The sequence below is a fragment of the Fundulus heteroclitus genome, chromosome 12, assembly GCF_011125445.2.
Source record: "Fundulus heteroclitus isolate FHET01 chromosome 12, MU-UCD_Fhet_4.1, whole genome shotgun sequence".
NCBI lineage: Eukaryota > Metazoa > Chordata > Actinopteri > Cyprinodontiformes > Fundulidae > Fundulus > Fundulus heteroclitus.
Window position 1 is genome coordinate 35,950,600 of NC_046372.1, and position 22,521 is coordinate 35,973,120.

At 38.6% G+C, this 22,521-nt stretch overlaps 1 protein-coding gene and 1 long non-coding RNA gene across 11 annotated transcripts in view; one reads left to right on the top strand and one right to left on the bottom strand.

The window, feature by feature from the left end:
• The window catches only part of LOC118565022, a 52,786-nt gene that overhangs the window by 27,275 nt on the left and 2,990 nt on the right, over window positions 1-22,521 (bottom strand). The gene's annotated exons all lie outside the window — the stretch shown is intronic.
• The window catches only part of pbx3b (pre-B-cell leukemia homeobox 3b), a 78,810-nt gene continuing 75,886 nt past the window's right edge, over window positions 19,598-22,521 (top strand). Inside the window, exons 1-2 of one of the 10 annotated variants that reach the window (XM_012866289.3) lie at window positions 19,598-21,079; window positions 21,611-21,690. In XM_012866289.3, coding sequence (XP_012721743.1) covers window positions 20,832-21,079; window positions 21,611-21,690 — 328 coding nt within the window. In that variant the 5' untranslated portion in view covers window positions 19,598-20,831. The remainder of the gene's footprint in view (window positions 21,080-21,610; window positions 21,691-22,521) is intronic. The other 9 variants (XM_012866296.3, XM_012866291.3, XM_012866290.3 and 6 more) reach the window with 9 other exon arrangements.

Here is a 22,521-nt window from a genome sequence, read left to right on the forward strand (position 1 = left end):
CGACTGCTTTGAAAGAAGCCCCCCGTGGTGATCGAAGTCCTTTGAATAGGATGACCCCTGGTCAGGAAACGCCATGGGACGCCCTAGAGTGAGCTGGAGAGTGGGATGTCTAGGTTCGTCTTTTGGGCCTTTTACCCAGTACCCCAATCTTAATAAGAAGAAGTCAGCAGATGAATAAATATGTCTATACAATGTTGTTTAAAGGGATTATAAGGAATCACTTTAAACAACATTTAAAGGATGACCACTGGAAGGTCATCCTGCATTTAGGAAGAGTCTAAGTTGTGGTCCAGAAGACAGAAGCGCTGATCAGGAACAACTGAGGTCTGGAAGAGTGGCAGGATGTGGACAGCAGACAAACCACATCATGACAGTTATCTGCTCTATTTAAACACTCCCCTGCCTACAGATCTTTGCCAGATTAGTGAAAGCTCCTGCTGGTAAATTTCCAGTGTTTCTTTCCATGTCTGATCTCCTTGTTTTGACCTTGGTTATGTCTCCTTTTTTTTTACTTCAACTGACCTCCTGATATTTGGACCAAGACCTGTCCTCCGACCTACAAGCCTTGCCTAAATGTCGGGATTTGTTTGCTGACTTTTGCTACAACCCTTGCCTGTCCCTTAGAACCTGAACTGTCCGTTTCTCATCTGTCAAGACACCGCTACACTTAGCCCTGCTGTATCCACTGGCAAGCTGCTACCTGCTTGTTCCTGCGGAGGTGCACTGACTTTAACCAGCATTTTCTTGTTTGAATAAACTTTTAAAAACACTTTTTGGTCCACAGCCTGTTTGTTACGATCATTGACTATTTGACATTGACAAGTTGTTTTGAGTGAGAAAGTGAGAAAGGGATTTCTCAGTATTGTTAAGTACCCCTGAAAGTTTAATAATTTTAGCTACGCTAAGTAATTCATAATTTGACTCTTTTCTTATTTTAATTTGTGATAATAATCTCTCAATGGGAAGTAAAGGAAGGAATCCTTCAGATAGATTATGTATTTAATATTTATGTATCCTTACATAGTTTAATGTATTAATGCAACGTTAGACTTTACACATGCATATTCCATTTTATTCTCCTAACAGACTTTTATTTTGATGCTTCCCACATTGGGGGGTAAAATAGAAATCTTACCAGCACAGTACTTCACAAAAATCATGTATTGAGGCAATTTAAACTGACATCTTTGGTTTGGTAAGGTCACATGTTCCATTACAGCGAGCAGAGAGTCGAAGCCCACGAACCCCAGCCTCCCAACAAGCACCCCCCACCCCACCCCACCCCCCAAGTCCAACATCTCAGCCCCGCTGCTCACCAATCCCTCTATGAACAGCCAAGCATGGAAGAAATATTCTTATTTAGATGAGGGCTCGGCAAGGGGCACAGTATAGCATAACAGAAGACGAATACAATGTAGTGTGGCGAGCATTGTGAGAGACTCCAATACAACCTCCTGTACAGAAGGCAATCAAATCTGGCAGTCATGTGTAAAGATACTTATCTGCCTGGAGAGGATTTCAGCATCGTATTTCTGGGAGAAATGGAAATCAGTGTTGACAGCTGCTTGTCACTGGTATATATTCAGGACATTTGATCTCAATAGAGAATTTCCCTGAGACAAAAAAGGAATGATAACAAAATATTTAGTAGAAAGAGGTTGATCCTGCTTTAAGGATAATGCTAAAACAGCAGGAAGCCTCCCCCCCCCCCTCAAGAATTGAGGACAGATATTCCCCACATGCGCTCACTTTATAGTTAACATCGGCTTTGTTTAAAATTGTTTGTGATCCATTGTTTTTGAGTTGTTGTTTTATGTCTCTTGACACACCTGTAAATTTACACTCCTCCCAGCTCTTGTGAAATATGACAATGCTGCAGCAAAATAAGACTTTGACACGGACAAAAGCACTTTATGAACTGGCATCCCCTGCGAATGTGGAATTATCGCCCAACCACCGAAACGACTTCACAATTCCAGCAAGCGGCGTTAATCAGATTTTCCCCTCCAGAGCCGTAGTTCATTGTCATTGCTAATGGAGCCTCCTCTGCAGGTTGTTGCTCTTCACTAAATTAGTGTGAAGCCTTATCCCAAAAACATTGACTAATACTGCACTTAATCTTAGAAACTCTCAACTCCTGTGAAAAATCTCATCTGGAATGACACTGATGCATCGGAGCGTTGCCCCGCATCGCATTCATCATGTTCCTGACAAAATTAATCTTGATAGACTGAAACCAAATTACACCTGAGTTCACACCCATTGCTCACCACAAACACTGAATAAATATTTATTGATGATATGTGTAATTTCTTGAGGACGAGTGTGGCTAGTGAGGGAAATAAAGATGAAACGGGAAAACTTTATAGGTAAAATGCTAAATACAGAGCCTTCCAGAAGTATTCATGCCCATTAACAGTTTTTTTTTGACAATTTGTTGTTTCCACCAAGCACTTAATGTCTTTGAATCTGGATTTTATGTGATATGCCAAAACCAAGTGCATGATGTTGTGAAATAGAAGGACAATTGTACATATTTTTTAACACAGTGGGGCATGTATATATATTCTTTCCCTACTTAGGTTTTACACCTTTCATGAAATCACTTCCTTAGTTTCTTAAGTATGTTAGATATCAAAGTCTACATTCACACTGCAGATCTTGATGCTCAATTCCGATTTTTTGCTGAGATCGGATTTTTTTTGAGGTGGCGGTTCATATTACTATTAAATGCAACCGGCATCATACTTCTGTCTGAACGGTTCAAGACCACAAAGCGAACCACATGTGCAGCTAACCAGAGGAGACGTCCCACAGCAGCGCACCGTAAGAAAAAAAGCAGCACAGCTATTAACAATTATACATTTTATGGAGCGCTAACGGCTAATGCTGTGTGCGGTTGGGTAGTTGGAGCCAGGAGACGTGAGAGACGGATAAGATGCGAAATGACCGTTCAGACGGTGGACGCTTTGAAAAATATCTAATACGTATTCGAATTAGTACCATATCTGCAAGTTGCACACATCGGATATTTTTGGGGGTGAAAACATCCGAACTGGGCCTTTCATACTGCCAAGAGAAAGACGGATATGGGTCGCATATGGGCGAAAAGTTTGGATTTGGGTAGGTTTGCCATGATGTGTGCTGTGATAGCTTTGGTACTATAAGCTGTGATGAGGCAGAGTATCTAGGTCAGCAGCTTGTAGGACTATTTATTTTATTCCTTTTATTGTCTTTTTGGGTTGTCTCTCCACCAGCTTTGCACAACTAGAATCTGAAATTTCTGCCCAATTTTCTTTGCTGAATAGGTATATCTTAGTGAGATGCAGAAAGGCCTTCCCACAGCATGATACTGCCACCACAATGTTCTACTGTGGAAGTGGTGTGTTCAGAGCGATGCATTGCATGTAGCCAATAATAATAATAAAAAAAAAGTTTAGCTCTTTTTTTTTCTGCTTTTATGCATACATGTCTGGTGGCAAACTACTGCTGCTACTTCACTGTGAGGTGTTCAAAGGTTGGGACATTGTTATACTGCTTTAAACATCTACACAACTTTATCTGACCTGTCTGCTGTGTTCCTTGGCCTACATGATACTGTTTGTTCACTAATGGCAAACTAACAGAATTTAACTATTTTACTATTGCAATTTTGTTATGTTATCTGATTTTTTTTAATCGGTCAGCATCTGAAAGCAAGACTGGATTTTGCTTGTGGGGTTTCAGAGGAAAGGGGGGCCGAATACAAAATGTATGCTACAGTTTTTAGATTTTAGATGTACTTATTCGAGAACATAACTGCTAACCATGTGTCCTATTCTTTCCACTTGAAAAGGAAGCACTACTTTATGTTGGGCTATCCCATTAAATCCAAACGAAATACTTTGATGTCAGTGGCTATAACTCAACAAGGAGCAGGAAAAATGTTGCGAGGCGCTGGATGTTTGAGACTATAACTCAAGTTGGTATCCAGTATGCTAGAAGGAGCCTAGAAACGGGGAGTACTGCACATTGTGTAGGTTCTTGTACAAAACTGTCAGAGTTTGCCTTTGATTGTTCGAAAGTGTATTTTTTTTATCCTCATTTTAAATTTGGCGGTTGGAATAGTTTTAATCCTTTTTTTCATTTGAAAAAAAAAAGAGTTTTAAATCATTGTCATTGCTTTGTACAGCTTCCTAAGCTGTACAAAGTGTATCATCTCCTTTTATAAACGAGGTAGAAAAAAAACAAATCCCACCCTCAGCCACACTAACCAAACACAGACACAACTCCCATCATTTGTCTTCCAAATGAACTCATTTTTCACTACTAATTAAAACATGTTGAGATGAGGAAGAACATGGACGAAAGGAAGCATTTGTTTGGGAACAGTGCAGTCATTCATTTAGACATATATGTTTGGCTCCTGTTTAAAGAAAGCAACGTGATGTACGAACACAGACTAACAGCGACGCCATTTACAGCGAGATGCTGATACACCCGGCTGACTGACAGGGCTAAAATGCTGCGAGCAGGCCAACATCTTTTTTTGTCGCCTGTATTTAAAAAAAAACTAAAACAATCGATTTCTCTTTTGTTATACCATAATCTGTATGGCAAGCAGCAGTTCAACAAGAATATTTTTAATGATGGACTTCATGTCGTTATGTCGGTGATTAATTGAATGAAAACGTTGCGTTCCACCAATCATCGCTGTAACTAGTCTGTAAGCAGCACTTTGACGATGCCACCTCTGTCAAAAAAACCCAAAAAAAAAACCATGAAGACTCGGGGTGGGGGCACCCGCCAGAGCTCCAGCAGCGTCTGGGTATGGGGGGGTAGGTACGGGGGATGTTACGGAGCTTTGAAAAGATACAGGGGAGGGGGCAGCCCCAGGCAGCCTGGGCTGCACACCCAGGTGCTGCTGTCAGCTGGAGTCCTGCTCCAGCTGCTCGCCCAAGACTGATTTAATTATTTCACTTCCATCCGTGCCTGCATTTCTTTAATGCTTTGTCTTCTCCACCTTCAAACCTTTTTCCTTCTCTATATAAGATGCATGTTTAAGAACCGGGGATGCACTAATTGATCAGCTAGGGATCTGAAGCGGCCAGTCTTGCCTTGATTGGCTTTGATCACTGATCGTCAGGTTGAATGCTGAAAAACTAGATTTTCTGCTCCTATCTACTAAACGCATTAAAGCAAAAGCAAAAAGCTTAGGGGCTAATGACTTGGTTGATACGTGGGGATCATGTTGTGTTTCCTCTAAATTCTGCTAAATTCAAAACTATTACCTCTGTCAAAGAACCTGCATCAAATATTCCCCCTCAGCTAAGAAGTTATAGTCCCTAAAAATGGACTGAGCTGCTCATACCTCACATAAAAAGCTGGTAATTGGTATCAGTCAAGAGCCTGTTCACCGCATTAAATATATATATATAAATAATGAACTATTCTAAATAAAGTTATCACATTTTAAAACAGCAGAGTGAATGACTTTTAAAAAAGTGTCAAGAATTTGCTTAAATTTCCGGCGCCAACTTTGACACAAGTATCGCTCAATCTATTTCCCTCCGTTCAGTTCATTCTCACACATAATTAGACAAATTCATATTATAATCACAAATGTACTGTATTGTTACACTCCATAAGCGGTAAAGGAGATTCAGGCTCTAGTTGCCCGGGTTTGAGGTCGTAGGACTTGTGTTATCAATTCTCAATGATTTAAATTACTCGGGTTCTTTTTCTCTTATCTGATCTTTTAAAGGGCAATGAAAGGGCCCATCTTTTTACTGAAACCCGTCCTCAATCACTGTTAATGCTAACTCCATGTACACGTAAGAGGGCTGATAAGGAATCATTAGTCTCGTTAATGGAATCACAGGTCCAATCCCTTCATCCTTTTCTATTGAAAAGTGCTCTTCATTTCAAAGTTGTTCTGCTTTATTAAAGCTCATTACCATTTCTCTTTTAATAAGCACTCTTTAAAGTCATTACCTGCAGTGGAGTTAAAGGCTCCGCTATTAAAAGGTTACTTTAATGTGAATAATGGCCTCCCGATATACTCAAGTTAATTACTATTGGATACTGGTTCTAGTTTAATCTAACGCCTAAACCTTAATGAAAGATATGTTGCAATACAACGAAAGGACAAAAACTGTTCCCAGTCAACAGAAGTATTTGTCCTATCTCTGCTCACACACATGCAATGCTCCTCCGTCTGCAGCTCCACAGCCGCCTTCAAACGCGCTGAATTTCAATGTGCGCCACTTTCCCAGAGCATCAGCAGAAACACAGGGGTCTGTGGTTAATTGCAACAGAAGTAAGTCTTATTAAAGTTGTCGTCATTAATCAGTTTTTCTAACATTCTGTTGAAGTCCTCAGCTGCTCTGTCTTATAATTTGTCTGGAAAATATGCAGCGGTTTCCTGTACTCACAAGCACCCTTTGACTTGATAATTCTTTTTAAACTTCTTATATGGGTGATGGATTTCTTTTTGTAAATTACTTGTATATAAAAAAATTCATTATAGGAAAAAATAAATTTAAGGAAAAAGTTAGGCCCCGTAATAGTCATTATGATGACTTAATTTAATTAGCTTGTCACATTACACCCTTAAGATTAGCATCAAGTTTGCCTTCTTACGATAATATGTTCAGCTTTGCTTTTCTTAGGTAATACATTTATTTATTTATTACCAAAATCTGACAACAGGAGAGTTGTTTGAAGTATTGAACCCAAAGAAAATAATTACTAAACCAGAAGGCTTTTTGGGAGTCTTTTTTTTTTTTTTTTTTTTTTAGTAAATATGTTTGTTGCTTTTGGTTTACAGGATTTATTGAATTTTTTAAAAACAATTTCTTAAAAATAAGAATTAATAGAGAACACAGTTTAAAGTTATAAGAACTGCCCACTAATGCTCTTCAGAAAAAATGGTCAAACATTCCCACAAACGTGAAACTCGTGGAAAGCCTTGACAGAACAGTTGAATCTGATGCCTTCCACCAGGATTTATTTAGTTTTCCATCAAGCTCCCGGTGATATGACCTGTTTTCACTACAGGTAAGTGGACTATTACTGATAATAACTTGCAGAGCCACACTTTTAAAAATGTAATAAATAAAAACATTTCAAAGTTGCAACATTTTGAAACCTAAAATGATAAGCTACGTTTGAAAAGCAGCTGACTGCAAGCTGAGCTTCAATCAGAAAACTTAATTATTCAAAAACAAAGAGGCATTATGATCTGCACATTTAAACCCCCCTAAAAAGGAAAGAAAAAAAATGATGTTATAGGAGCACACCTTTGAGAAAAGCACTCTCTTTTAAATTATCTCTACATTTGGTTAGTTTCAGACAACTAACTTTTTTATTTATCTGCCTTTTCGGGTAAATTTAAACACAAAAACTAGAAATAAATCCTAAACAACATGAGAGAGTTATGTGTGAGGTCTTGTAAATGGTGTTTATTCCAAATGTCTTGTCATTGCAGCCTATTGTGAGTCTTTCTATCCTTGTAACTACAATCAGAGTGGATTATATATATATATATATATATATATATATATATATATGTATATATATATATATATATATATATGTGTGTGTGTGTGTGTGTTTTTTAATCTTTTTTTATATCCTATGAGCTTACATCACCCAATGCAGTGTGAGACGTAGTTACGTATATGACATCAAATTAAAAATGTTTTCTACTCTTTCTGCTCGCAAATGAACGGCTGTTTCCTTTGAATTTACGGAGGATCACTTTCACGAGGTGCATGTCGATGGTATGTACACGAACAGCACAGCTCCAAACTTGCATTGCTTAAAGGACGACGCATAAATAATTTCTTTGAGTTTAAGTTACACACATCAGCAACCACGGAAAAAAAGCTGAACTGAAGTGCCAGAACTGGGGAGACGTTTTAAAAGAGAAAGAGTCCAAACTCAATACAGACACAGAGAATTAATCACAGCTCAGAGTTCACGGCGATCCCGGTCCTCCAACAAGACACGTCTGACCTCGTTGCTATCTTTCTGTTTGAGGCCGTAGGGTCAAATAATGAAAGCTGACCCCCTCATTTCAAACTGTTTAAATTCACAAGTGAAAAGCCTAATTGCAGTGATCTACACTGAAGGCCAGAAGGAAATTCTCCAGAGGAGCATTAACCTTGAGATTTCAGCTCGGCCCACTTTTCAGCGGAGTCACAGCTGTGGATCGGTTAGAAAACCAAAAAATAAAATGCTTTAAATTAACCAAACTTTACAAATTAGGCGCTTTTATGTCATATCCTCCATTTTTTTTTTAACTGCTGCTGGCACATAAAATACTTACTTAGTTTAATTGCACTCGGACCGATTGTGAAAACTTTCCAAATCAGCAGTTTTCTTCAATTCCAATGTCTTCACGAGAAAAATAACTCTATGATGTCATCAATTAGGAAATTACTAATTGCTAAGGAGCTTTTTTTTAAGATTTATGAAAGAACTCATCAGTCTAAAGCTACATTTTTATTTTTGCTGAAATGAAATATGCGTCTTGTTCATGCACAGAATTAATGTGCACCAAGCGAACCGCATTAGCATTTTCTAGTGATACGTTTTCGTCTCTCTTAAGGTCATATGGCTTTAACTCGAGGCTTTGCTAAGACTGGTGTGCGTGTGTGTGACCCATTTCATAAATCCTGTTGCCTCCTCCATGAGATACTAAATGTCATAAACCAGTGGGTCATTCAATCCTTATTTTCACAGCAAACCACAAAACGTCGGTGCACGGAATCGTCTCACCACGCTAAAAACACTCCGATAACAACAAGCGGGCTCCGTCACGTCCACAACAAGCCATCATGAAGAGGTTTGTGGGCAGATGTATTCATACGGTGGCTGGTTATCGCGCACGACAGATTGTTTGCAGAACTTCAATATTTCTTTGAAGCCGGCGGGTCACTCCAAGCCAGCCACTGTCAAGAAGAGGATGGACAGGCAACTTCCAGCAAAGAACAGGATGATGAAAAGGTGCAGTGCTGCCTCTTGATCAAGAGAATGAGGCTCCCATTCAGCACTGTCTTCTAAGATCAAATATTTCTGATGAAAATTGGCTGTAGCGCCTGCTATACAGCGATGCGCTTCACAGATACCGTACTGTGCTTCACACAGTCACCTGGACATGTTTGAAGAAAACTGACAATATTAACGTGTAATCTTGTGACTTCATTGAAGCTAAAAATAAAGACATTTTGCTTTTAGCATTTTTTTTTTATAGTGCCTCCTAATTACGCAAACCGGTCTGACTGCTGTTTTCGTTTGTCTTTTAAATGTTCTCACCACACAGTACACTTAAGAGAAAAAAAAAGACAGCTAGTGGTCACAGCGATAACACAGCTTGTCAGTAACCCTTCACAAATGAACTCACTGTTGAGTTGCTTGGTATAATAGGATTATCTCCTATCTGGCATGTTTTCGTGAGGAAGAAAGGGGGAAAAAAAGTGTTCGGAAAAGATAAAAATAACTACCTTAAATCGTGGCATGTGTGCCAGCCTGGAAAATAGAAAAAAGTGGAAGTTTAAAGTTTATTTTAAAGGAGTTTTATCATAGAGATATTTGCTTCTTTATGATAAGTGCTTCTTAATTGTTCAGTCATGTTAAAATGTTTTGTCCTTTGCTAATTTTATGATTGCATAATTCTCTACAAAACAATGTTTGAAGAGTATATAATATAAAATGTTCATTTTAAAATCTTTAAATTTTAACCAGGTAAAATGTTCTAAATGTTATGTTATTAAACATAACATTTTAATTTTAATCATTAAATTATTAAATTCCAAAAACATCAGCTACATCATTTTACTAACAAATCCTACCCTTACCGAAGATGTTGGTCAGTGGGTCTCATTTTCTGGGTTCAGCAGAGAAAAGTAAGACTGATATAACTTCAAATCAGAATTAGGAAAAAAAAAGTTTTTGGAGCAAAGATTTAACTTTGTATGTTTATCTAGGTAAATGACAGCGCTAATGCTAAAGTCAAACTTGCAATAACTGACACACCTTAGCTGAGGTTGCCAGGGACAGTATTTACATTTCATCTTGTTTATTAGTATTTCAGTAGCATTTTTGCCTTTTTTTAGTTTAGCAACAGAGCTAAGGCTATAGTCAAACTTGCTGGCAAGCAGAGCTTCTTAACATTAACACCACCGTTATGAACAGTCCACTTAGCTGTGGTTCTTATTTTTTGCTTCTTTTTAAAATGGAAGGACAAACCAGATCGGCAGACAGGCTTAAATGGGAGGCAAATGGACTTTTGCTCAGTTCTTTCTGAAAATGTTTTGACGCCTATCCAGGAGTTTTTGTCACTTATGTGACAAAAACAGCAAATTTTCCGTAAATGTATGTAAGAGATGGCCATGTCCCTTTTTGGATAATTGCATATGCGCAAGACTGCCTCACTTGTCTTTTGCACCACAGAGGGATCGCCTCAAAAAAAAAATCTCCCAAGTCCATTCTGGTCTTATTTTTTCTACTGAAGCCTTCCACTTCTTCTCATAAACTTGTATGTGTGTCACTTCTTGGGACTCTCTGCTATTTTCATAGTATACGGTGAGAGCAGCAGAGCTACAATGAACGGCTAACACCGAAGCTAACTGCTAAGCTAACCAGATACATAAACAGTAAACACTAGAAGTGCAGATGCGCAGCCAGCAAGTGGAAACTAACAAGAAATGTAAACGCACCTTGGTGTTACATTATGTCTGAATGATTGCCATGTGGGACAACCAATAGGGCGATTACCCTCGAAACGCGAGGCAGAGAGGACGGCATGTAATGGGCAGGACGAGGCATGAAGGCATCTCACTGATTCTTTCCATTTAGACCTGATGAATTGGTCAGAGTTTGCAGCTTTCACAGAGGTCAGATTCCTTTTTCTGAATATACATAATGCTCTGACGACTATCAAGATGGAAGGACCATTTTACCCAGTATAGCAAAAAGTGTTTCTGAACAGAATTACCAACTATTCCTCTAAGTACATTTTATAAATGGGTTAGAATTTAGTTGTTTAAGGTGTTCAGTTTCTAATCAAAGATGCTGATTAAAACAATTAACAGTCAAAACACTGTGAGCAAAATTTGTAAATTCCAACTATTTGCTTTATCAGTGTGCCTAAAGCCAAATTCATATTTTTTGTAAGATATGTTGTTTTTATTGTTTTGGATAATATATTTGTATGTTTAAAATCAGTACCAGCTCATAGATTTTGTGACCATATCCTTGCTGTTGATGTAAGTTGCTCTGATTTTCAAAGGAAAATTACATTTCTATGTATGCTGTTTCCTCGTCTTCATCATCTCTCAGAAGTGCACACAGATTTAATTCTGCATTAAAAGCTGGACAACAATCAGGGGAAATTTTGCAAAGAAAATGTTTTGATGTTGGCTTTAATGAGAGCCAATCATTTCTGCATCAACCCCAGCTTCACAAGACATATGACAGCAGTGAATGCACATTATTTTTGACTTGTGGTCCAGTAACTGTGCATGATCCACCCCATATGCTTTATCCATTAGGAAAGCTTTAACTTTAGACATTGAAAGCAACAGCGGTTTAATTATTATTATTATTTTTTTGCAAATTTCAAATGTATTCACATTTAAGTGGCATAGACCTCTGACAACTGTATGCATAAGGTGTTTGATAAAGTTCTATCAATCAAAAGTTTTGTTTCCATTGAAGCACTTTGGTCACTTATTTGGGCACGTAAATGTTAGAGTAGTTTGTTGAGTCCACAATATATTTTGGATATGAGGTTTTCTGAAAGTCAGCAAAATTTAAAGCAATGCAATAGAAACTTTATTTTTGATTTCAATGTACTTATTGGTGGCAAATGATATATAAAGTGCCTTTGAATTAATCTTACAGAAAGCACACGTGTATAGTTCATTATTATTTAAACAAACATACACAAAATACAGTACTAGATATTCTTCTTCCCAGGCTTCATTCTCAGAATTAACAATCATGTGACAAAGATAGTATTAAGAGGGAGAAGCTCAGCTTTAGAAAGGGAAAATGGAGTATAGAGTGCTGAGACCTCGCCCTGAAGCTGGCTGTTCCACACAACGCCAGTATCTGTTATTTTTAATCATCTTTTTAAGATGGGGTATATTATGTGTTGTATGTGGGACAAAAGCAAAACATGTAACCATTATTTCGCTGATGCCGCCTCTTTTTCTTTGCATTAAAATTATAATTACATTTTTTTAAAGTGGGGTTCTTTTGAGAGGTTATGAGATATTAATAATTTACAACCCCTGGATAAGTCTCTTAACATCTTCATTTAGCAAAAAAACAATTATTGGCTCCTGGGGAATAATGATACTTAGAAGAACTCCATTGTGAAAGTTACACACTGTTTCATTGGACCACAATATAGCAAACATTCAATCACATTTTTACCAGACGGTTGTTTACATTGACGACTGTGGTTGTTTAAAATAAACATATGCTTGTATCAATATGAAACATGATCTAGGAAACAGCCAGGGAAATTATCAGTCGGCAGAGTGATAGAAGTGACAATATTTTGCCCTTCGCTCACGACGAAGACAAATTATTCAGCTGGAGAGAAACATACGTATCCAGTCGTAAAGAATAGTTTACATTTAAATACAAGGCAAATTTATTTGTATAGCACATTTCCGTATCAAGACAATTCACAGTGCTGTACATGAACAGAACATAAGAAAAAAAAAACATTACAGAGGAAAGTAAATTGCAGTGGAATAGTTGCAGCAGGTTTAAGACATGAGACAAGTTGGACTACAAACTTCAACACTAACAATGAAAGGCAACTCTAAATAAATAAGTTTTAAACATTGATTTAAAATACACTTATACATCATTTGACCCTCTATGTTTGAGCATAATAAGATCTTACATATTTATGTTTAATCAGGTACAGGGCAAAGTATTAGCCAAGGCTAAACTATGGTATCAGTCAATCCCTTTGAAGGAAATGTACCAAAATTTTACTTTCAGACCATCCATCCATCCATCCATCCATCCATCCATCCATCCATCCATCCATCCATCCATCCATCCATCCATCCATCCATCCATCCATCCATCCATCCATCCATCCATCCACTTTTCCTCAGCTAAAAAGCAGCAAAGATGCCACACCTCTATGAGAGTCCCTCTAAAAAACAGACACTGATAATAGCTGCTCTCCTTGCTTCCTGCAACATTACATTTGAACTGTGTGTTGACAAAGCAACAAAGTCATCACTAGCTACAGCTACCACTTGCATTATGCTGATGAATGGCAAGTCCTGCCAGATTACAAGATTTGATAAGCAGTACAACCCATCTGTAACATAATACATCACAAATTGTTTTGTCAACAATTTATGATACCATTTATCAAATGACCATCGCAGTGGGTTGAGTTATGGTGTCATAGCTGGCATATTGTCAATACTCAAGCTGAGTTGAGGGCAGACTGGCCGCAGTGATTTAGACACGCTCTGGTCTGACCTCTTCGGAGATTTTCTCTTCATTACCAGACAAACTGGTGTTCAAGGAATGAAATTTTTAAAAGTTGATGCTTTAATCTTAATAATTAATTACAGAAGGAGATAAATAATAAACAAAATGGTGTTGTTGAGTGAACTGAGGCTAGATGAAGAATTTAGAGCTGGAGGAAGCGACACATTGTTCTCCATACAGTTTCACAAAATGAAATGACTGCTGGACGAAAGTGAAATTAAACTGTTTAAATTGAGCAACACACCAGATTATATTCCTCGAAGATATTTAATTGGCTCACTTTATATAAGGAGATCCACGTCAGTGTCAGGAGGGCAAAGGGAAGCCATCTCTTTCCCCCGCCATCCTCTTCCAGCATTTTGGCAAATTAAAAGTTTCAGAAAGCCTTCAAATTGATTAGAATTTTGCAATGAGAGCACAGCAATCAAGCTCTGATTGTATTCCGCTCTTGAGAATCAATTTCAGCTGCAGCCTCAATGTCAATTAAAATGTGAGGCCTTAAAATGCCTCCTCAAGTCAATCCATGGCTCTGGTATTGACCAGAATATATGGCCCGTGTCCAAGCCACCGCCGGCCGTCGGCCACTCTTAAAGGTTACTGCAACCACTACATGTACCCACATTAGCAGGACACTCACCTCTCTGGGTTTATGGCCTGTGTAATAATTTTAAGCAAAGAGAGAAGCGTATTCACTGGAGACAGTAACAGCCAGAGAGTCGAGGGAGGACAAGTATAGTATGATTGATCGCGGTGAGCAGTATAGCTGTGTACCTCTCACCTTCCGCTCCTGATTACTGCCTGCCACTGATCTCCTACATCTGTCTTGACTTACTAAAGGCACAGATTCCTCTCATAATGCGCTCGGAATAAAAATCTTTTTGAAATGTTGATTTTCTACGGAGACAGCTTTAATGGTACGGTTTACGTTACGGCACGGAAAAAGACCAAAAGAGATGACGGCAGCACAACACAAACCAACTTACTCTCTGCACAGTTGCAGAAGAGTTAGAATATTCATCCTGATGCACAAACAATATGTCGTGGTTGTCGGACACAAACCTTGTATCTCCACAAACTGAACTTCTCAGGAAATAATACAGCATCTTTGTTCTAGATGTAAGTTTATAGGGTTTGGCCAAAGTCCCATTTTTAAAATACTTTTCCATAGTTATTCGTTGATGAAACCACAGATTGATTTCACAAGCAAACAAAAACCTATCAAATCGAGGGTTTTTAACCCCACAGCGATGATGTGTAAGAGGCTTGTATAGCAGGTGATGCACATACAGTACATTTTATATGTCATAGAACTTCATTTTGACAACATTATTACACTGAAAAGTGTTTTAAGCTATTCCAACATAACTTTGGTATAATGGTATAGTTTTTTTATTGGTACTTAATTGTGGAATTTCCATCAGTCTTACAGGAATCCCAAAGTTACTAATTTATTTGAAGATAAAGATTTGACATCTAAAATTTAAATCTGTTCAGAAACGCAACACATTCTGTATGGGCTAATTTCTATAAATGGTAAATGGCTTCTACTTGTATAGCTCTATTTAAAGTCCGACGTCTCCAAAATGCAATGTTCACCCATTCATGGGCTGGAGGTGGTGAGCTATGTTAGTAGCCAAAGCTGCCCTGACTGACAGAAGGGAGGCTACCATACATCGGCACCACCGGGCCCTCTGACCACCTCCAGCAGGCTATTTGGGTGAAGTGTCTTGCCCAAGGACAGCCACAGCGGCCCTTGGGCATAAACCGGCACCACTGACCGGCACCACTGACCAAGGACACAACTGAACGGTCGGAGCAGGGAATCGAACCGGCAACTCACCAGTTACAGGACGAGCTCCCTAAGTGGTTAAACTTATTCAGAAAACAAATTCAGAAAACATACTCATCTAGGTAATTCATAAAATATCGGAACACGTTACAATGTCAATGTAACATTGACGTAAAAATAGATTTACGTTAATGTAAATCTATTTATGCAGCTGCATAATGAGAACTTAAGTTCATACTTGAAGTATCCTACACCGATAGAACTAGTGAAATCACTATTTTGGTGGAAGAGATATGCTGTTGAACTTCTTCGTCTTGCTTCTCATTAAATTAGCGTCCTAGTTCCTCTTCATCCTGACTCGTATATTTGAACCAGTAAAGGCACCACGTTTATATAATAGTTCCCATTAAATGTTGGGTCAAACTCAACCACCTTCGTCAACCACGCTTCTTCTCTCTCTTTTCACATGTGCAGCTGTGACGGAGACAAGGTGTATCCATAGCAGCTACAAATATCAGGATATAAATAAAAGGAAGTAACCAAGGCGGATGAAAGACTGCTGATAATTAGGTTAGTAATGTCTCCGGTACCGTCTGCCTGGTCATTTCCTCCAACGCCCCTAAGCAACAAGGAACCATGCAGGCAACAATGGGGCCGGGAGGTATCCGTGTGACAGGCTGCCCTCTACATTCCTTCTCTATCATCAGCGTGGTTCTGATGCAGGGAAGCTGAAAGGAAAAGCGAGCACCGTCGTCAGATGTAATAGACTAAGCTTTTTAACAAACCTTTTAATGATTTGTGACCCGTTTGTGGACAGAGAAATTGTGAACTCACGCACCCATAACTTCTCACTTAATCTGTATTACTCTCATCACAACAGAGCAAGCCACTCTATCAGTAAATGCTAATCTCCTAATTAACAAGCTAATTAGGCAATTACAGCTTTGCAGAAGGATGCCTAAATGAAATATGACAACACAGTCACTTTCTACAGCACCTGTGGGTCTTTTCAGATGTCACAATGAGAAGCATGATGACAAAGTGTTGTCTGTGCACTCATAGGTGCTTATTCCTTCGCCTCGCTGTGCTCAGTTGTAAAAATATTTTCCCCTAATTTAACCAGGAAGGAGACCAGAAAGTCAAACTGCGTGTCACTGAAGTCAAATAAACAGTCTTTCAGGATTTTTGAAGTATTTATTTTCCGCCAATAAAGGAAAACTGCTTTTAGAAAGTGTTATTTATACATGGTTTTGTGAACCACCCACCCCGCCCACCAATGTCCAATGTCTTACTGTAAGGAGCTGTCACATACGGAAATGGATTATGTTGACATATGGCTGAAAACAACGGTGAATAGGCCTGCTATGCAATGCAATGAAGAATCACGCACCGCAAGAGAGGAGAGGAGCCGGAGCTGTACCTTTGAGCCCTTCCTGACAGGTATGCAGTGTGACTTGACAGCCCAGTATTTCAATGATAAATGCAGTAGTCCTGGGACTCCCGTTCACTAAACTTAAAGAGTGCGTTGCACCCCTACTTCAAGGTCAAACGGTTGAGTAGAAGAACGCAAAACCCCAAGTCAGTCTGTAATAACTTTATTGAATTTTTTTTTTTTAAAAGACTGAGAATATGATTAGTAATAGATTCAATCTAAACCCAAGGTTTTTATTATTAAACATACTTTTGAATATATTCTAATGTATCTGTTTCCTTTTGCTCTTATTTTTATGCTTCTGGTTAGACCGTATTTCTTTGTCAGTTTGCTGCTTCTTTCTAATCGTTCAGTTTTTCTTTTAAAGGATTAAATAAAATACTATGAACATTGAGTTTCATCTTGCCTTCTTGTTAGACACATTTGAGTCATCCTCCTCTAGTTTGTGAAATGCAGGAATGTAACAGTGGGATGATGTCCTCCCCCTGCTGTTAAAACAATCAAATGTGAAACTATTGTTTTAAGTAATGACTCACTGTACCATGGCTTCCAATTAATTCATCCTGGCAAATGTTTCTTGTTTTATTGAAGATTAATCTCGTCACTCAGTTGTTATGCTTGACAGTGCATATTTTCTTTTAGATATTTTCCTTTTGCTGTATCATGAACAAATATCTCAGAAGATCCCTAAATAACTTTGCTGTTGCTTTTTAGGATGTCGACTGCGTTAGGGAATGGCTGCCCCCTATGTGATGTACAGTCTAAGCACAGTGAGAAAACATGGCTGTATACCATGAGCTGCTAATGTTGGTATCTGATCTGAGATTCTCAAGTAGTGCTAGACTAACGGGACCATTTCATTGCTTTTGAGGAATCTGCACTGCATTTAATTTTCTCTTATTCAAAATCTAAAAACAACCTTAAGGTCAAACCTGAAATATCTTATGCTACAGTGAACAGCTTAAAATTTTTTTAGATTTCCGAAATGTCATATTACCGAGAACACAAAGGGGCCTTTTCAGTGTTTTTCTTACATTAAGGTAATCAAAGATTGACAAAAGCATAAAAACTGTGGCATGCAGATGTGTCTAACCTGGACTGAATAATTTCACACTAATTGCAGGTTCTTTAAAATGCAATTTTGGTTTGTGGAACCTATAGAGAATAGTACTTTTCTTAACAAGAAAAAGCAAAAATAATTTAATCTGTTTTCCCATTCTTCGGCGCAGTAGGAGGATCCCCATCCAGATTAGCATTCAGGCAACAATTGCCAATGACAGAAAGTGCTGAAAGTTAACCATTATTACCAGCCTTCTTACTTTGGCTAAGTGTTCACTGTCAGCAAGTCTCAGAAGTTAATAAAAAACCCTAAGTGTAACATCTCTGCAGCTCAAAAATAATAATATGAAACACTCAAGGTGAAATGCTGCCAAACAGCATTTTAATGACAAGCCTTTGATTTATTTGAGCTTACGTGTTTATACCTATTGATTTGCATTTTAATGAATATATATATATATATATATATATATATATATATATATATATATATATATATATATATATATATATATATATATATATACAGTTTATTTACTTAATCAAAAGAGGTAATAGGATAATTGTTATAAATGTCCAGCAGTACTGACTTTAAAAACTACTTAAAACATTTGAAAACACATTATATATTGAACATGCATTTACATCCTTGTCTGTATACATTCTGCACATGCAAAACAAGCAAAACTACCAGGACTATAAAGAGACACATTCAAACACCCCCTGCCAAAAACCGCCAAAGCACTTAAATTAATTCTTCAACATTTAGTCCCTTAGACTAAATCATATTCTACAAGACTTTTACTCACTTCAGGTTTGTCTATTAGAATCAAACTCAATAGAAAAACAACATTTGCAATGCAAATCTAATAGGATTTGTAGAAAACATGCTAAATACTGAATTTAAGGTATTGTCTCAGTTTTTAATCTTCTGCATTTTTTGTTTTAAGCGGTAACTGCATAAAGCTGAAGACAGACAGTGTCTCATAGAACTTTCCATATTTCCACTTTTCCTGTTTCTTTAAAAAAACCTGACTTGAGAGATGAACTTAAATTTTATGGGGGAGTTAAAATGTGCTTTACTAGCCCCTTTTCATATGATAAAGCTTAGCTTTGGGAGAAATGATACCCTTTTTTTAGTATCCCACGAGCAAACCGTGCAATAAAAATAGAGCCATCATTACTTTGTAATTCTGTTATTCTTAGGGTAATTCACTACGCTGCTCCAGTAGGATAAAAACAAAACAAAATCAGACAAAAGATTGTCTGTAAAAAGTTAGGCTTTAAAAGGCCTTCTTCACGCAGCACCAACCTTCTCTTGGGCAAATAACTCTTCATGAACTCGTGTTCAGTAAAACGAAAACCATAGAGTAAAAACAAAGATGCCTTAATGCCCATTAAACTTCTTGTGCTGCCAAAAAAAATGAGAAAATCGGCCTAAACTTAAAGCACCCTCTTGGTATCCCTCTTTCTTTCGCCGTGATATAGATGCATGCTGGAGGAGTGCACTGTATATTTGTTGCCTCGCATCCAGCAGCTTAACAACTTGTCTGCTGCCATAGCAACTGCGGAGGAGCACCGAGCAGCGCCGCCCGCTCGTGCAATGGATGTCACTCGTGGCAACGACCAATCAGAAGTTCCCAATCCCTCTGCACGGAGCGGGCTCAAAGATGGAGGGATGAAGTGGGAGGGTTCTGGGCGTCATGCATCTGCCAGCAATAGGACGGACGGCTCGTCAGTCTTCGTCCTTCCGCGCTCGGATTGGCCCAGGGAGCTTTCCTTGCAATAGTATAAACATGTCTGCTGCGTCGCCTGGCTCGAACCGAGGCTCGCAAGCGGCTATGCAGTTCTTCATCAAACTGTGCAAAAACTCTCATTATGCATTTGCCCGCGGTGCTGCGTAGCTAAATCTTTATCACTGCTAGAGAATATGCATGTAGCTGCAGCGTGCACGCGTGAGGAAAGAGGATACCCTGCCTGCAGCCGCTGCACGAAAGAGAGGGGACTCAGCCGTGCTTTCATCATTATAATCACCATCCTAAGTGCTCGCTCTTAACATTTTGTTTTTCGCTGTTCGGGCGAGAAGTGACAAGAGTGTAGACCCCTCCTCTGCAGGGCGGAGCGTGCATTTTCATTTCGGTATTTTGTTTTTTTTTTTCCTTCCCTCTTTGCATTTTTTTCCCCTTCCTACCCCTGTACCCTGCTCTGACACGTCTGCACTGAGTGAGTGGCATTGGCACACTGTCAATCGCTCACTAGCGCTGCCATCAAACAACATAAAACACACAGGCAGAGGCTGGAGCTCATAAATTTCAGCAGGGCAAGATATTTTTTGCGCATCGCCTTTTATACAACGTACTATCCTAATTAATATCGTCTCGCTGTTGCTTTTTTTTTTTCTCTTTCGCAACAACAACAAAAAAAAAATCTCAACTTTTTTTCTATATTTCATATTTTTTTATAGGAACATTTGGACACCTTGTGCTGCCGGTTGTGTATTTTTTTTTTAAATACAGGGAACATTTCTGCATATTTACCTGAGATTTAGCCTGCAATTTGTAAGATTATTATTATTTGTTTTACACGTTTCCACGTTGGATAATTTTCGCAAAGGTGGATAAGGACATTTTCAAGAGGAAATGCGCCGGGGATTCTGGTGAAGAGACCACCAAGGACCATTTCTTGTCTACGCTACCGGTGTTAAATCGCAGAGAGAGAGAGCGAAAAAAAGACAGATCGGTGCGAGGATTTGGAGCGGGGATATGATGGAGCGTCAATTTTGACGAAGTTTTAAGAAGAAGAAAGATTTTTGTATTTTTTATTTTCCTTTTTCCCCCCACACAACAGTGCCGCGCGTTTTGGGCACTTTGGACCGCGCGTAAAAAGCGAGCATCAAGAGGACTACTTCACGCTAAAAATATACCTGCTGTAGTTGTTGTTATTGAAGAAACACGCTTCTTTATTTCGCTGAACAATCCCAGCGCGTTTGCATCCATCTAGTCTCTACGGCACATGCTCTAGCCGATTTCGTATATGAGTTTTTCAATTTGTGTGGCTCAGTGCACAGACTCTTTAGCGGCTACCATGGACGATCAAGCCCGGATCATGCAGTCCATCGGCGGCGTCAGTCTGGCCGGCCACTCGGTGCAGGGAGGCATGCCGCTGCCGCCTCCGCACGGACACGACGGGACGGACGGGGACGGGAGGAAGCAAGACATCGGTGACATTCTGCATCAGATAATGACCATAACCGATCAGAGTCTGGACGAGGCGCAAGCAAAGTTGGTTGATTTATATGTTTTATTAAGTTCGCCCTCCCAGCAAATCGCTGGACGCATCTTTGCTGAGATGTTGGCCCTGATTGCCCGAACTGCCAATGTGTTGTTAACAGTAGAGCGGATTGGCTGTAATAATAATGATGATAATAATAATAGTAATAATAATAATAATAAACCCCGGGCTGAAGCTTCACAAGGCTTTAACCCACGAGAAAGTTGTCACAACAGGAAGCATCAGAGTTTTATTTAAACTACCTGTTTGAACCTGAGTGAGGTGGTGTTGTTGCAAAAAAAAAAGTTGGTGCACTTCAGCCAAAACTGGTGTTAAAATGTATATCCGTGCAGATGCAAAAGCATAATTTACAATATGAACAAAATGTCAGTATGAGTAATACTGAAAATAGACATTAATGTCAGGTAACTTTTTTTTTTCTCCTAAGAGTGTGTGCTGTGAGGTGTTGACAGGTTTAACTTATTCATGTCTGACATGTTTATCAGTGACCTTATTTGAGTGTTTTATTTTTTCTTATACTGAAACAGGAAACATGGACTGAACTGTCACAGAATGAAACCAGCACTCTTCAGCGTTCTCTGTGAAATCAAAGAAAAGACAGGTAAGATTTTCATGCTAAAGAAAATGTCCAGATATCAAAATATTCATTGGGGGAGAAAAAAAAATACAATCAGTGATCTGGCAGCAGTGTGCAGGTTGCAAGGGTGGGGGGTGGGGACCTCTGCCCGAATGAATCAATCACCTTTTTAAATTTGTCACTGTGTGCCATGTGGAAACAGTAATTGTTGTCACTTTCCACTGAAGATGCTCTCGTTCCTGCAGGAGTGTCTTGTCTTTTGAATTTGAGCAGAAAGCGTGTTTCCCTACCCTGGCACAGAGCAGGACGGGGGAATCCCGCAGCATATGTTCTACACAGCTAAGATCACACAGAAATTCATGCTTTATAACATGAAAACAATCCCACACTTTCAAGCGGACTACAGTCTGTGTCTGTAATCGCAGCGCTACTGTATAGAGTCCCCTTGATTTGTAGAAAATTAAGAAAAACCTACGTATCAAATTAAATTTGCATAATTTCTTTTGGGATTTTTTTTTTCTTAATCATTCATGGTAAAATATTTTAAGCCTGGCCATATTTTATATAGCAAAAATCTAAAAGATTATTTGCATCTGCAAAGTGGTACACACACGTGACCTGTGAAATTAACGTTAGATTCAAGGAAAGAAAATTCTTTTTTTTTTTTTTTAAGAGCCTACAAACCTAATACAATTCTTTTTCTATAATGTCTTCACTGTAATGAATTGGAATGATTTAGATCAACTCCGCTGATTTAGATCGTCAATGAAGCAATCCTGTATTTTTATTTTCCCGATCAGGGTGAAAATGGCTATTTTATTTAAATGCTTAATTCTTAAAGGTAAATAAAAAAAA